Here is a 16,945-nt window from a genome sequence, read left to right on the forward strand (position 1 = left end):
AGAAAGTGTAATTATTGTCAGGAAACAGAAACCATGGAGCATGTATTGCGACAGTGTGGGCAGTATCAGAGGAAAAGGGAGAGGATGAGATCTAGTATGAGGGAGAAGGGGATACAGGAAATTAGTTTAAATAGTATATTGAGTAGAACGCCATTAGATATAGTCTCAAATATTTTGTTATCTTTTTTAAGAGCAACGGGCTGGCAGGTAGGATTTAGTTTCTCCCTGTCTCTGGCCCACACTCCAGTTCAGAAGGTGGCGGTAATGCACCATAACGTTGGATGCCAACCGCCAATAAACCCCATTGAAGAAGAAGAAGAACAGGCAGCCCTAGCCCGTCTGTCACTTCTCCATGAAGTTGATCAGAGAACTCCGGACTGAACGCATTCTAAATGGACCAGAGACATTGGAGATAAAAATAAACTTTCATAGCTAACCAGCCAACACAATTTTAAGGTATGAGTTATGTCTCTGCGTGTTTATAGCACTCGATGAGTGGCATAGGTTTGAAGGCAACGAGGAGTTTGATACGCAAGTTAGCCACTAAGCTAGCTAGTGTAGCTACTTATGTGATAGCAAGCAAACTAGCTAATCCCTCAGGTTTAGGTTACTCTACTAACGTTAGCAGCCAGTGACTAGCTAGCTAGTCAGTTATTAACGTGGTAGCTAGCTATTAGATACAAAAACACCCGAGTAAAGAATTTGTCATAATGGTTAATTTAGCTACGATGATAAGACCGGTATTTCTTGTCATCATCGTTTAAAGAACATATGTATATAACGTTTGCTAGTTTAGCTAGCTACATCTGACCACCAAGAATGAAAGGGAGGCGGCTCTAGTTAGCTAGCTAAAATAACGTTTACTAATGTTAGCAACCTAGCAAATAAGCTAGCTAATTAGGTATAAAATCAAACACTAACTAGCTAACGTTACTCACCTGAAGCGAGTTAGCCATCTCTCGATCTAACGTTAGTATTCTAGTAAATGTTTTGCCAAAGTTAGCTACTAGCTAGCTAACTTAGTAGCTAGCAAAGTTACTTTCAACAGTTGGCATCTGCAGCATATTTAAAACGTTAACCACACGTGCCAAATGTTTGTATACCTACCTCCATGACACACCCCTTGCTTGGGCGGTGTTGGCTGGCTAGACACCTGTATGATTCTGTTGGGACTGTTAGGAACTGCTAGGATAACGGTACTTGTCCCTGCTTCTTGAAACGGCTAATTCAACAACAACTTGCTGCAGCCAGCTAGCAAATGGTACATTCAAATTCCATCTGCTGAACACTGTAAACATACCTGACACTTCTGTTCTACACCCACCAGCCCTTTCAGGGTTTTTTCTCCATTGTCTGATGCTAGTCCTATATAATTTTTCAGCATATTGAACAAAGAAAAAGACTGATGGATACTAGCCCAGTGAGGAAGTACTTTGCTCCGCCACCCACACAAGTATTATACAGCAGGACCAGTGTTACACTGCACCCATTCATCTCAATGATGGAGGCCCTTAGCCCACATTGTTGATGCAACAATGTGAAAAATGTATTGGTTTCATTTTAGTAGTCATTAAGTTTCTGGTAGATCCATGTTCACTTTCTGTGTTCCATGATGGATGGCTTGTGATGGGGTGCTATTAACCATGTTGAAGATATGCTAGGCTCCAACATTTCTATCCATGAGTCTGGGAGAGAACGTATAGGCCTAGGCGATGCTGTTGGTTTCGTTGATTGTGCAGGGAGGCTTACAGAGTTATTAGCCTACAATTATAGTGAATTTTTATTTCATTTTGAAATAGCCTAGTAACAGGGCATTAAAACATATTTTAATAATGAATAGGCTGACACATTACCATTAGTTACATGCTCCTCAAAGAGTGGTTGATGTGTGGAGTGAAATAACTGGAGTAGCCTACCTGGCATGATTGAACTATTTACTGTCAGGAAAGCGGCCTCCAAGTTGCTTTTTTTTCGCGACTTTCTCAAATCATCAATAGCCTATAGTCTCATCATGCAGCCCATATATGTTTTGATTTCTAAGACATTCTAAGCAGGTTTGTACCATTCACAGCTAAAGTTGCCAAATAACTCTAAATCTAGCGTATAGGACGGGTTTCAAATGATCACTTTTACGCTCAACATAGCCACTTCATATGCGCACTCACCCTCGAATTTGAAAAATATAATTTATATTTTATTCAATTATATTCTTCATACTATAATTAAGCAATAAGGCACAAGGGGGTGTGTTATATGGCCAATATACCACGGCTAAGGGCTGTTCTTAGCCACGACGTATCGCGGTGTGCCTGGACACAGCCCTTAGCCGTGGTATATTGGCCATATACCACAAACCCCTGAGGTGCCTTATTGCTATTATAAACTGGTTACCAATGTAATTAGAGCAGTACAAATAAATGGTTTGTCATACCCGTGGTATACGGTCTGATATACCACGTCTGTCAGCCAATCAGCATTCAGGGCTCGAACCAATCATATAATATAAAATAATGGCACAGGACTTATAAGCATATATTTTCTGCTAAATGAACAAGCCTACAGCCTATGGCATGGCGCATAGCCAGATAACATAGTGTTCTGTTCTTCTGAAATACATTTTCTTCATATCATGTTTCTTAAGACCTGCCTAAAATATATAATGGATTTATTTTGATTGTGTATATTAAATAGATCTATTAGACTTTGTAAAAATGTAGACGTTCCAAAGGCGCGCATTAGGGGCTTTTATGCGGCTTGTATGCGTGGAGGTCAGAGTGGTTTGGATATGCGAAACGTGTTTGTTAATTAACGGTCAATTACCGTGAGACCGGCAGTCTTTTGCATGACGATAACCTGCTGACAAAATGTCATGACCGCCACAGCCTTAGGCCTGTCACACGTTGAGTGCAAAAATATTAATAATAATGAAACCACTCTGTTTCCTATTCACTCTCTCACTCTACCCCCCCTTCATAATCGTCTCCTCCCACCTCTCTCTCTCACTCTACCCCCCCTTCATAATCCTCTCCTCCCCCCCTCTCTCTCACTCTACCCCCCTTCATAATCCTCTCCTCCCCACCTCTCTCTCTCACTCTACCCCCTCCCCCCTTCATAATCATCTCCTCCCCACTTCTCTCTCACTCACTCTACCCCCCCTTCATAATCCTCTCCTCCCCACTTCTCTTTCACTCACTCTACCCCCCCCTTCATAATCCTCTCCTCCCCACTTCTCTTTCACTCACTCTACCCCCTTCATAATCCTCTCCTCCCCACTTCTTTCACTCACTCTACCCCCCCCTTCATAATCCTCTCCTCCCCACTTCTCCCTCACTCACTCAACCCCCCTTCATAATCCCTCCCCACGTCTCTCTCTCTGTGGCCACAGTGGGAGTGCGGTGAGCGGCCGTGATGGGTGACACGGAGCTGGGGCTGTCTGCTGCACAGCCAGAGGAACTAGAACCGCAGAGCTCCTCCACAGCCGCCTCCTCTCTGTCCATCTCCTCCTCTCCTTCCCGCTCTCTGCCCTCCTCCCCTTCCTCTGGACACTACCACCACCAGCAGACCCCCAGTCCCAGCCCCACTCACAGCGATGGTCCAGCCACCTCCAGCCCACCCCTGGACGTCATCTCAGAGGGCGTGGGCGAGCTGACCCTGGTCATCGACCCCGAGGTGGCCAAGATGGCCTGCCAGGAGGTGCTGCAGAAGGTGAAGTTCCTCAAAGGCAAAAGTAAGGGGTCAGGATCTGGGTCTGACGGTGGCAATAGCACAGACCACACACTGGTCAACGGGACTGTATATACAGAGCCTATCAAGCCCCCCAAAATCCCCGGGGAGGAGGACTCTGAGGCACTGCCCCCAGGCTCGGTGAAAAGCGCGCGGCGGCGCCAGCGCCACAACCCCTCCAAGCAGTCGTGGTTGCTGCGGCTGTTTGAGTCCAAACTCTTCGACGTGTCAATGGCCATCTCCTACCTACACAACTCCAAGGAGCCGGGTGTGCAGGCCTACATTGGCAACCGCCTGTTCAGCTTCCGCCACGAGGAGGTGGACTTCTACCTGCCGCAGCTGCTTAACATGTACATCCACATGGACGAGGACGTGGGAGACGCCATCAAGCCCTACGTGGTGCGTATGTTACTGTCCTGAATCATCTCTGTGGCTAGCTAGTCATAAGAGTTAGAAATGTATCCTTTCTAAAGCCCCTTTCACATCAAATGATTTATTTTCCCCACAGGTGCACCGCTGCCGTCAGAGTATCTCCTTCTCGCTGCAGTGCGCCTGGCTGCTGGGCGCCTACTCCTCCGACATGCACATCTCCACACAGCGACACTCACGCGGCACCAAGCTACGCAAACTCATCTTCTCCGACGAACTCAAACCAGCCGCGGTCCGTGCCCGCCAGCCACTGACGTTGACCCCCTTCTGCCCACTTCCGACCTCTGCGCCATCCCTGCATGGGCACGGCTTGGGCGGGGAGCACGGTCTGTCGCCTACCAAGCGCACGCATCAGCGCTCCAAGTCGGATGCCACGGTCAGCATCAGCCTGAGCAGCAACCTGAAGAGGACCGCGAGCAACCCCAAGGTGGAGAGCAACCAGGACGAGGTGTGTACTGGGAGTATATACAAGTTTTTGTTTTCCACCAAGTCAGTTTGTTTCTCTGTATCTTGGCCGGTGTCTCACAAAGTGGGATAGCTAACTTTGGAAGCAACTGCTTGGGGTCCAACGGGGCGGGGGACACAGTCCAGCACCCTTACGCTGTAGCGGTTATCACCAGTTTAAAAAAAAAATAGGCCCAAAGATGACATGATATTGAGGTGAGGGGTCAATGGAATGCACATATTCCAGACAGAGCACAGAATAATACTTCCTAATCTGTCTCTGTATAGAAAGTGTCATGGCTACATATCCACAGAGACTCACACGTGGTCCCGTGTAGCTCAGTTGGTAGAGCATGGCCAGGGTGGTGGGTTCGATTCCCATGGGGGACCAGTATGAAAAAAGTATGAAAATATATGCGCTCACTACTGTAAGTTGCTCTGGATAAGAGCGTCTGCTAAATGACTAAAATGTTGAAGAGAGGACCTTTGACCAATGAAGCTCTATCTATATGTGTCTGTGTCCGTGCATGCATGCGTGTACGTGACTACCACACCAAACTTAATCAGCAGTTCAGTTTCAAGCTCAGTGATTTCCCTGTGGTCACGTCCTCCTTTCTCTCTTAGCTCCCTCTTCGGGTTTACGTTGGCATCATGACACCCTTACAATGTTATACAAACATGGAGACACTGTTACTGTAGGGTCACAGTGCCTCTATAAACACCATGCCCAAAGCTCTCTATTGAGGTCTGGTATTATCTTGATGATACTAGTTCACTATGGTGACTGACCATGTGGTGACATCATCAGTACTCGGCTATTAACCTGGTAGCTATTGGATACAAAAACACCAGAGTAAAGAATTTGTCATAATGGTTAATTTAGCTATGATGTTAAGACCGGTATTTCTTGTCATCGTCGTTTAAGGAAGATGGGTAGCTAACGGTTACATGCACACAATAATACGATTATTGTGAATAATCAGATTAATATAATAGATTAAAAACGTTTACATGCTTTGCAAAAATAATGATTTCCCTAATAATCCTGTTTCCATGGACACATCTGAAATCAGGCTACCTGATGGGACTTTGATAAAGCCGAAAATCGCTCATGCTAGCACATGCACAGATCAAATACACTGCTATAACAAATCATTTGAAAGATTGCTCAGAAAACCAGGTCTTTTAATCGGCGTATGCTTACTTCGATTATGACCTTACGTCGATTAAAATAAGCAGAGTAAGGTGTTTATATGACTAATGCCTTACTCAGCCTACTGCCATAATCAGTTTAGTATCTAATTATTAGTGTGCATATAAACGTACTCAGTGATTCAGTCATCACCACTACAGGGTATTGGGCACTCAAGGACTGTCCCTGAAACTGCAGAGCTGTCATTATGTAAAAGGATGTACCCTCTCCTGACCTCAGCCAGATATGCTCTGATATGGGATATTACCTAGGACTATGCAGTCTTCTCATGCATGAGAAGGGTCTGTTATATAACATTTGAACACTTTAAGTTGTTGTTTAGTTAGTTGTTGGATACACAATTGAACATTGGTACAAATCACTTCATGAGTCACTGATACACCAGTTCGGTTCCTTTAGTCATCAATGAGTCATTGACACAACTTCCTTCCTGTTCTTATAGAGGTACCAAAACACAATCTTCCTACTCTCTTAAGACTACTATAGAGACATACTGCCCCATCATTACATTTACATTTTAGTCATTTAGCAGACACTCTTATCCAGAGCGACTTACAGTTAGTGAGTGCATACATTTTCATACTGGCCCCCCGTGGGAAACGAACCCACAACCCTGGCTTTGCAAGCGACATGCTCTACCAACTGAGCTACAGGGGACAGTTGGGCCATGATGGGCCAAGCTACAGTTGGCCCATCATGGAGTGGATAATACGATGGCGCCAGGTCAGAATCAATTCCAGGCCAATTCAGGAAGGGAATTGAAATATTCTGTTATGTGATGGGCCAACTTCATGTCATCGGGCAGCAGAAAATGCTTTCTCAATCTCACATGTGACCTTCTGCAAAGGGTGGTAAACACAAAGTGTGAACGAAGACTGCTATCGCGCCATCACTGTTGTTAAGCTGGGTGTAAAGTTCAAGGTGTCTAGTGATTGTGTGGAATCTATTTACAGTGCCTTCAGAAAATATTCACACCCCTTGACTTTTCCCCCAGTTTGTAAAACAAATTCTGAAAAATAAAACACTAATATATCTTGATTACATAAGTATTCAACCACCTGAGTCAATACATGTTAGAATCACCTTTGAATCTTTCTGGGTAAGTCTCTAAGAGCTTTGCACACCTGGATTGTACAACATTTGCACATTTATTCTTTTTAAATTCTTCAAGTTCTGTCAAGTTGGTTGTTGATCATTGCTAGACAGCCATTTTCAAGTCTTGCCATAGATTTTCCAGCTGATTTAAGTCAAAACTGTAGCTAGGCCACTCAGGAACATTCAATGTCATCTTGGTAAGCAACTCCAGTGTATATTTGGCCTTGTGTTTTAGCTTATTGTCCTGCTGAAAGGTGAATTTGTCTCCCAGTGTCTGTTGGATAGCATACTGAACCAGGATTTCCTCTACGATTTTGCCTGTGTTAGCTTTAAGCCGTTTCTTTTTTTCCTAAAAAACTCCCTAAGTCCTTGCCAATGACAAACATACCCATAACATGGTGCAGCCACCACCATGCTTGAAAATATATAGAGTGGTACTCAGTGATGTGTTGTGTTGGATTTGCCCCAAACATAATGCTTTGTATTCATGACTTAAAGTTAATTTCTTAGCCACATTTTTTTGTAGTTTTACTTTAGTGCCTTATTGCAAACAGGATGCATGTTTTGGAATATGTTTTATTCTGTACAGGCGTCCTTCTTTTCACTCTGTTATTTAGGTTAGTATTGTGGAATAACTATAATGTTATTGATCCATTCTCAGTTTTCTCCTATCATAGCCATCAAACTCTGTAACTGTTTTAAAGTCACCATTGGCCTCATGGTGAAATCCCTGAGCGGTTTCCTTCCTATCCGGAAACTGAGTTAGGAAAGATGCCTGTAACTTTGTAGTGACTGGGTGTATTGATCCAAAGTGTAATTAATAACTTCACCATGCTCAATGGAATATTCAATGTCTGCTTTAATTTCTTTTTTATCTACCAATAGGTATCTTTCATTTCGAGGCATTGGAAAACCTCCCTGGTCTTTGTGGTTGAATCTGTGTTTGAAATGCACTGCTCGACGGAGTGACCTTACAGATAATTATATGTGTGGGGTACAGAGATGAGGTAGTCATTCAAAAATCATGTTAAACACTATTATTACACACAGAGTGAGTCCATGCAATTTATTATGTGACTTGTTAAGCACATTTTGACTCCTGAATTGATTTAGGCTTGCCATAACAAAGGGATTGAAGACTTAGGCCTATTGACTCAAGTCATTTCAGCTCTTCATTTTTTATTCATTTGTACACATTTCTAAAAACATAATTCCACTTGGACATTATGGGGTATTGTGTGTAAGCTAGTGACCCAAAATCTCAATTGAATCCTTTTTAAATTCAGGCTGTAACACAACAAAATGTGGATAAAGTCAAGGGGTGTGAATACTTTCTGCAGGCACTGTATCTAGAAGAGTTTGGACTCTTCCCAACATCACTCCTCCTCCCCCTGGTTAATGTGTAGTGAGACATTGTCTGTTGTGAGTAACCATTCAGAAACACCGGACGTCACTAGACTTTCATAAAGGAAGCTTTTCTCTTTATACCTTTATTTTTATTTTCTCTGCTCTTTTCTTTCTCTTAATGTCTTCCTTGTCCTTGATTCCCCAAGCTCTATAGAGAGAGCTTTCATCTCTCTCTCGCTTTCCTATTTTCTGTTCCCCTGCTCTGTGACCTTTAGTGTCATGTGACGGTGTTAGTAGTAGTTCACCCAGACAACAGTGATCATGGTAGATCTGCAGTTATGTGTTGTCACTCCTCACGACAAGACCCTGGAATGCACAGGCACAATGCAGCCTCTTCCCATTCACTGGCCCACACTAATCAAGGATAGTACCTAATTATGATTGTCGTTGCTGATAAAAACAAAAACAAAAAAAACATTGTTAATGTTCTTATCTTGCCCTCCACCCCCCTTTCCTTTCCTTACTTTGTACTTTAACCTGTCACCTTTCCCAGGATCTTAGCTCCAGCTCAGAAAGTCTTGATTGTTAGACTAAGACTGGTACAGTAAGTTAACGGCCTCCATCACCACATACTTATGTGGTGCATTCTGGGATGATGGCTGCCTGTCTCCATTGGCAGCCGGGGTGTAGACTATTCTCTGTATGTGAAGTGAGGAGTCGTAAGTAAGCATGTATCTCAATATGCAACTTTGGGCTCCAGAGCTAAAAAGCCCTCAGGGGTCATTGGTGGCAGCAGTGGGATCCGTTCGTCATTGCTTTTTTGGTCAGTTGTGTATCTATGATTGTTACGGGTGCAGATTGTGATACATGCTTATAAACCTCCACTCTAATGGTTTAATTTTCTATTTTTCCTGTTTTAGGATAAAATATGTGTGTATGACGTTTTGGGGCTTGTGTAGACTTTGACTTCGCTAAACCACTGCTGAAATAATTTAGCCTCAAATGAATGATTTGCTAATGGTTTCAAGTTCTGGTCTTTCTTGTTTCAACTAGTCTTATCTTCTGACATTTGTGTCAAGTTGGTTGCTGAAGTGTGTCAGCTTTTAAAAGGCTATTTTGAGACTACAGGCGATTATACACATTTGCTCACTTGAATCAGCTGCAATAATGGGCCCTGACTCCTGAATCATTTCAAACAAACTTGACACAAATGGACCAGCGGCTCATGGCTGTATATCTAAGTTGCTGTTGTAATTTCACAAGGGAGTGGTGCTCTGATTTCCCAACTCTCTGGGGGTCAACATGAGAAGGTGTGTTGTGTTGAGAGTATTTGGTTCCAACACAACACTGAACTATTCTTACAAAACACTATTCCTCCAAAAGGTCATTATGTTCATACATCTTATTTACTCTTGCCGTGCTTCCTCCTCCTCTGTAGCCAGTACGTCTGGCACCCCAGAGAGAGTTCATCAAGTCCCTGATGGGCATTGGGAAGCGGCTGGCCACGCTTCCCACCAAGGAGCAGAAGACGTCCCGGCTCATCTCGGAGCTGTCGCTGCTCAACCACAAGCTGCCCGCCCGCGTCTGGCTGCCCACCGCCGCCTTCGACCACCACGTAGTGCGCGTCCCTCACACACAGGCTGTGGTGCTCAACTCCAAAGACAAGGTGGGGGGAGACACACACACACACACAGTGTAGAATGAGACGACGCACCAATTCAAACATGTAAACAATCACCTCTACCTCATCAGGCGCCATACCTCATCTATGTAGAGGTTCTGGAGTGTGAGGACTTTGAGACCTCCAACGTTCCGTTGCGGATCTCCGAGACGAGGATCCGCAGTACGCGCTCAGTGGAGAACCTTCCGGACTGCGGCATCACAGCGGATCAGCGCGCCGGGGGCTTCTCAACAGTTCACAACTACGATGAGGATAACGAAGCCTGGTCTGTGGACGACATCGGGGATCTGCAGGTGGAGGTAGGGGTCAGGAGCCAAACATTTTAAGTGGTACCCACCCATATCAGATAGTGAAGGAGTGTTGTAAACCCTTGTGTTTTCACACCTCTCATGTGGGCTGTAGACTCACTCTCTCCCCTGTTCTTTCCCTCTCCTCTGTTTTCCCAGCTCGCAGAGTTCCACACCAACAGCTGTGACAACATCTCCCAGTTCTCAGTGGACAGCATCACCAGCCTAGACAGCAAGGAGCCCATCTTCATCGCTGCTGGAGACATCAGGTACAGAGGAATAGCTTTGGGTGGTATATTGTAGTCTTTCAAACTGTTATGTATATGATGCTTCTTCAGTAGTGTTCCTCTTGTATAACAGTGAGAGTGTGTTTCTTCCCCCCACTACATAGGCGCCGGCTATCAGAGCAGCTAGCTCACACACCGACCACATTCAAGCGGGACCCAGAGGACCCTTCAGCAGTGGCCCTCAAGGAGCCGTGGCAGGAGAAGGTTCAGTGCGTACTCAATCCCTGCAGTGGACCATAGAGGTGTTGCATGCCTCGATTGTAACCTCAAGGCTAGAGGAAAGGTTTGAGCTTTGCTAATTGTATGTGCCTGTACTTTTTGTGTTCTTTTGAACAGGCGGATAAGGGAGGGTTCCCCCTATGGTCACATCCCTACCTGGCGGTTATTGTCAGTCATCGTCAAGTGTGGCGACGACCTTCGGCAAGAGCTCCTGGCCTCTCAAGTGCTGCAGCAGCTCCAGGTAATTATGGACACTCTAGCTCCAACTCCACATACACCGCAAAGATGAGCTTCTCTTTCCACATATCCACACTCAGTATTTAGACTACAGTATATACTTTATCTGTACTAATCATGTACCTCTCTCCCTCTCCCAGATCATCTGGGAACAGGAACGTGTGCCTATCTGGATCAAACCCTACAAGATCCTGGTGATCTCCTCTGACAGCGGCATGATTGAACCCATAGTCAATGCAGTGTCCATCCACCAGGTGAGCGGGCTCAGAAAGGCTCCAACAAAATCACACACAAAAACAAACTTTGCTATTAGTAGTATTTAACATTACTATTTGAGAACATTACTCTCGCAAAACCTTTCCCTCCTCAGCCAGCTAGATCAATACCTTTTCTTCCAGATATTAGGCTTCTAGCGGCAGGTAGCCTAGCGGTTAGGGCGTTAGAGCATTGGCCCAGTAACCGAAATGTCGCTAGTTAGAATCCCCAAGCCGACAAGGTGAAAAATATGTTGATGCGCCCTTGAGCAAGGCACTTGACCCTAATTTCTCCAGGATCACTGTTGATAATGCCCTGGCCGTGACCCCACTCTCCGAGAGTGTCTCAGGGGGAGTTGGGATATGCAAAAAATATATATATATACAGTGAGGGAAAAAAGTATTTGATCCCCTGCTGATTTTGTACGTTTGCCCACTGACAAAGAAATTATCAGTCTATAATTTTAATGGTAGGTTTATTTGAACAGTGAGAGACAGAATAACAACAAAAAAATCCAGAAAAAACGCATGTCAAAAATGTTATAAATTGATTTGCATTTTAATGAGGGAAATAAGTATTTTACCCCCTCTCAATCAGAAAGATTTCTGGCTCCCAGGTGTCTTTTATACAGGTAACGAGCTGAGATTAGGAGCACACTCTTAAAGGGAGTGCTCCTAATCTCAGCTTGTTACCTGTATAAAAGACACCTGTCCACAGAAGGTCCTCTGTAGCTCAATTGGTAGAGCATGGCGCTTGTAACGCCAGGGTAGTGGGTTCGATCCCCGGGACCACCCATACGTAAAAATGTATGCACACATGACTGTAAGTCGCTTTGGATAAAAGCGTCTGCTAAATGGCATATTATAGAAGCAATCAATCAATCAGATTCCAAACTCTCCACCATGGCCAAGACCAAAGAGCTCTCCAAGGATGTCAGGGACAAGATTGTAGACCTAAACAAGGATGGAATGGGCTACAAGACCATCGCCAAGCAGCTTGGTGAGAAGGTGACAACAGTTGGTGCGATTATTCGCAAATGGAAGATACACAAAATAACTGTCAATCTCCCTCGGCCTGGGGCTCCATGCAAGTTCTCACCTCGTGGAGTTGCAATGATCATGAGAACGTTGAGGAATCAGCCCAGAACTACACGGGAGGATCTTGTCAATGATCTCAAGGCAGCTGGGACCATAGTCACCAAGAAAACAATAGGTAACACACTACGCCGTGAACGACTGAAATCCTGCAGCGCCCACAAGGTCCCCCTGCTCAAGAAAGCACATATACAGGGCCGTCTGAACTTTGCCAATGAACATCTGAATGATTCAGAGGAGAATTGGGTGAAAGTGTAGTGGTCAGATGAGACCAAAATGGAGCTCTTTGGCATCAACTCAACTCGCCGTGTTTGGAGGAGGAATGCTGCCTATGACCCCAAGAACACCATCCCCGCCGTCAAACATGGAGGTGGAAACATGATGCTTTGGGGGTGTTTTTCTGCTAAGGGGACAGGACAACTTCACCGCATCAAAGGGACGATGGACGGGGCCATGTACCGTCAAATCTTGGGTGAGAACCTCCTTCCCTCAGCCAGGGCATTGAAAATGGGTTGTGGATGAGTATTCCAGCATGACAATGACCCAAAACACACGGCCAAGGCAACAAAGGAGTGGCTCAAGAAGAAGCACATTAAGGTCCTGGAGTGGCCTAGCCAGTCTCCAGACCTTAATCCCATAGAAAATCTGTGGAGGGAGCTGAAGGTTCGAGTTGCCAAACGTCAGCCTCGAAACCTTAATGACTTGGAGAAGATCTGCAAAGAGTAGTGGGACAAAATCCCTCCTGAGATGTGTGCAAACCTGGTGGCCAACTACAAGAAACGTCTGACCTCTGTGATTGCCAACGGGTTTTGCCACCAAGTACTAAGTCATGTTTTGCAGAGGGGTCTTATTTCCCTCATTAAAATGCAAATGAATTTATAACATTTTTGACATGCGTTTTTCTGGATTTGTTTTGTTATTCTGTCTCTCACTGTTCAAATAAACATACCATTAAAATTATAGACTGATCATGTCTTTCTCAGTGGGCAAACGTACAAAATCAGCAGGGGATGACTGGACCACCTATTAAGGTGTCATGACTGGACCACCTATTAAGATGTGCCTTTTGTTAAGTAAATCAGCTGTTAAAGGAGGTGAAAAGGTGACTGGAATGGGACTTTAAATGTTAAAGTTCTCTGTTATCCCTCCGCCAGGTGAAGAAACAGAGCCAGATGCCTCTGCTGGACTACTTCCTGCAGGAACACGGTACCCACACCACTGAGGCCTTCCTCACGGCCCAGCGCAACTTTGTTCAGAGCTGTGCAGGCTACTGTCTCATCTGCTACCTGCTGCAGGTCAAAGACAGGTCAGACACTCCCACTACTCCCTCTCATTCACTCCTTCATCCTCTTTCATCGCTTACATCCTGATCACTCTCATCTCGTTCCCCTCTTTCTTTCTGACCATTTCTGTTCTCTCATCTCTCTCCTCCTGTCATTTCTCTCCAGACACAATGGCAACATCCTGTTGGACGCCGAGGGCCACATCATCCACATAGACTTTGGCTTCATTCTGTCCAGCTCGCCCCGCAACCTGGGCTTCGAGACCTCTGCTTTCAAGCTCACCAGCGAGTTTGTAGATGTGAGTTAAATGACAGGAACACTAATTGGACATTCTGATTCAGATTTGCACTCTGTTGAACCAGGAGTAAAGCAGAGGTTTGAAACACTTTGTCATCTTGAACAAAGCAAATGGATTATTACAACAGTGGTTCTTGTGACTGTCTCTCTCTAGGTGATGGGAGGTCTGGATGGAGACATGTTTAATTACTATAAGATGCTCTGTCTCTCTAGGTGATGGGAGGTCTGGATGGAGACATGTTTAATTACTAGAAGATGCTCTGTCTCTCTCTAGGTGATGGGAGGTCTGGATGGAGACATGTTTAATTACTATAAGATGCTCTGTCTCTCTAGGTGATGGAAGGTCTGGATGGAGACATGTTTAATTACTAGAAGATGCTCTGTCTCTCTTTAGGTGATGGGAGGTCTGGATGGAGACATGTTTAATTACTAGAAGATGCTCTGTCTCTCTCTAGGTGATGGGAGGTCTGGATGGAGACATGTTTAATTACTATAAGATGCTCTGTCTCTCTAGGTGATGGGAGGTCTGGATGGAGACATGTTTAATTACTATAAGATGCTCTGTCTCTCTAGGTGATGGGAGGTCTGGATGGAGACATGTTTAATTACTATAAGATGCTCTGTCTCTCTCTAGGTGATGGGAGGTCTGGATGGAGACATGTTTAATTACTATAAGATGCTCTGTCTCTCTCTAGGTGATGGGAGGTCTGGATGGAGACATGTTTAATTACTATAAGATGCTCTGTCTCTCTCTAGGTGATGGGAGGTCTGGATGGAGACATGTTTAATTACTATAAGATGCTCTGTCTCTCTAGGTGATGGGAGGTCTGGATGGAGACATGTTTAATTACTATAAGATGCTCTGTCTCTCTAGGTGATGGGAGGTCTGGATGGAGACATGTTTAATTACTATAAGATGCTCTGTCTCTCTCTAGGTGATGGGAGGTCTGGATGGAGACATGTTTAATTACTATAAGATGCTCTGTCTCTCTCTAGGTGATGGGAGGTCTGGATGGAGACATGTTTAATTACTATAAGATGCTCATGCTGCAGGGCCTGATAGCAGCACGTAAACACATGGACAAAGTCATCCAGATAGTGGAGATCATGCAGCAAGGTAATTACTCTTAATTCTTACCTTGTCCTAACACACAACTGTGTGTCAGTCATGACATTTCTCTCTTGTCCTAATCTGTATATTAGTCATGTTAGCTTTAGTTAGTCCTGAAAAGCAGCTTTAACTTTGAGGAATGTGCTTTATCGATAAGTACAGTTGGTCATTGTAAGTACCAAACCGTACTACACTGTACATCGTCAGTGCCCCTCTCTTCTCCCTCCCAGGCTCCCAGCTGCCCTGCTTCCACGGCTCCAGCACCATCCGGACCCTGAAGGAGCGTTTCCACATGAGCCTGACGGAGGAGCAGCTGCAGGTCCTGGTGGAGCAGATGGTAGACGGATCCATGCGCTCCATCACCACCAAGCTCTACGATGGCTTCCAGTACCTCACCAACGGCATCATGTGAACGTGTGTGTACAGGACGTGTGTGTGTGGAAAGGATACATGAGTGTGTATGTTTCTAAATGTGCAGTGGACATACATGGACTGGACTGGAGAGGCCACACCACTGGCAAAGACCACTCCCCCATACTTGCCCCCATACCTCTATGGACAGAATACGTTTGGTTATAGTTCTCTTTCTAACACAACCTCAACCTTGGACTAATGTCTTTGCTCACAGGATTTAGACTGAAGACAGGAGACAGGAGAGGTTTCAGCTGTGAAGGTTTTCCTCTTTTGATATTTTCCTCCACCCTTATTCTTGTCTCTTGCTCTGTTTGGCAACTTTTCCTTTTTGTTTGTGTTGTCTGTCTGTTTTATCCCCTTTTTTTATTTTATATCTTTCAGTTTGCTTTGTTTTCTCAAAGAGGAATCTGTTCTGTTTCTCCCCCTCTCTTCAGTATCTAATGGTACAGTAATGACCTGTGCCTCCAGATATTCATGACACTCACCAGCCCTTTAACTCAATCTGTCTCACCCCAGTGTGTGAGTGTGTTCAGTCTCCATATTTACCATCTCATTCCCAACTCTCTATTATAGTGGCTTTCTCTACACTTTCGCAGTCATGGAATGAACACTCTTACCGAAATGCTTAGGAACCAGCTCTGTTCCCCTGTCATTGGAACGCCATACTCACGACTGTTCTTGGTTGTTGAGGAGTGACATTGTTTGCTAGATGCACATAGTTCCCTCTAAATATGACCCTACAATAGTGGGTTGGAATGAGGTAGCTCCACGCTACCGATGTATCTCCTATCAACCTAATTTCTTCTGTAAGCTTTTGTTCATCACTTTGTATGAAGGGACATGACACATTCAACTGTGAAGACGTGTATTTATGCCTGGTATCATTTTGGATGAAGAAGAAGAAGAGCCTACTGCTGTCTATGTGTTGAGTGATTGGTACTTGTCGGAATGGTCTGAATACACAAAAGGAGAGCAGTTTACCAAGGACACCAGTGTGGCTGAAGTAGCTCAAAAGAACCCAGTATTTCACAAAAGCAGCAAAGGCTTTGAACATTAAGGAAAATAGTCAATTCACGAATGGTTGGCTTAAAAGTGTTCAACATTTCTTATTCAGAATACTTTTGGGATCGAGGTTGATAAGGATAGGGTCTATGGACTATGAACTGTATGGCTGATTTTCTGTGTTTGAGGGCGGGATAGAGATACAAAACCTTATCCTGTTCTCTGTTTCATCATGACAGTTTTATTTCCATCCACCACTCCACATTCATCTCAATAGAAGCTGGATTTTCACCCCTGTTCCAGAAGTCTGAATATGAAAGGGCAAACTAATTACAAGCTAGAATCCTAATTAACTTTATTTCTCCCAACCGTTTTTCTACTACCTTAGTGTTTTTGTCAATCCTTTTATTTCTTTATGACCTGTTATTTAATGGACCAGCTGTTATGATCATGTGACCTCCCTTAACTTGGAAATGTTTCTTTGTAATAAATGTAATTTGTCTCAGTCAGGCTGTTGAAAATGACAT

General features: G+C 44.5%; 1 protein-coding gene across 2 annotated transcripts; it reads left to right on the plus strand.

The window, feature by feature from the left end:
• The first annotated feature begins 304 nt into the window (after window positions 1-304).
• Window positions 305-16,923, plus strand: LOC121543900 (phosphatidylinositol 4-kinase beta). Of its 2 annotated transcripts, XM_045208913.1 has the most exons (13): window positions 305-456; window positions 3,386-4,122; window positions 4,232-4,600; window positions 9,690-9,917; window positions 10,004-10,231; window positions 10,379-10,488; window positions 10,611-10,715; window positions 10,843-10,966; window positions 11,103-11,216; window positions 13,466-13,617; window positions 13,760-13,892; window positions 14,888-15,008; window positions 15,233-16,923. In XM_045208913.1, exons 2-13 carry the CDS (start codon window positions 3,409-3,411, stop codon window positions 15,412-15,414), a joined length of 2,580 nt encoding a protein of 859 aa, XP_045064848.1. In that variant the 5' UTR covers window positions 305-456; window positions 3,386-3,408; the 3' UTR covers window positions 15,415-16,923. The 2 variants fall into 2 exon arrangements, with proteins under 2 accessions (XP_045064848.1, XP_045064849.1); XM_045208914.1 differs by lacking the exons at window positions 14,888-15,008; window positions 15,233-16,923 and adding an exon at window positions 14,046-14,547.
• Window positions 16,924-16,945: the final 22 nt, after the last annotated feature.

This window comes from Coregonus clupeaformis, chromosome 28 (genome assembly GCF_020615455.1).
Source record: "Coregonus clupeaformis isolate EN_2021a chromosome 28, ASM2061545v1, whole genome shotgun sequence".
Taxonomy (NCBI): domain Eukaryota; kingdom Metazoa; phylum Chordata; class Actinopteri; order Salmoniformes; family Salmonidae; genus Coregonus; species Coregonus clupeaformis.

Excerpts from the sequence above, each read along its gene's own strand:
- LOC121543900 (XM_045208913.1), top strand. The coding sequence starts at position 3,409 with ATGGGTGACACGGAGCTGGGGCTGTCTGCTGCACAGCCAGAGGAACTA. Across the intron at positions 10,489-10,610 it reads ATCGCTGCTGGAGACATCAG|GCGCCGGCTATCAGAGCAGC; the intron begins GTACAGAGGAAT and ends CCCACTACATAG. Across the intron at positions 13,618-13,759 it reads CTGCTGCAGGTCAAAGACAG|ACACAATGGCAACATCCTGT; the intron begins GTCAGACACTCC and ends ATTTCTCTCCAG.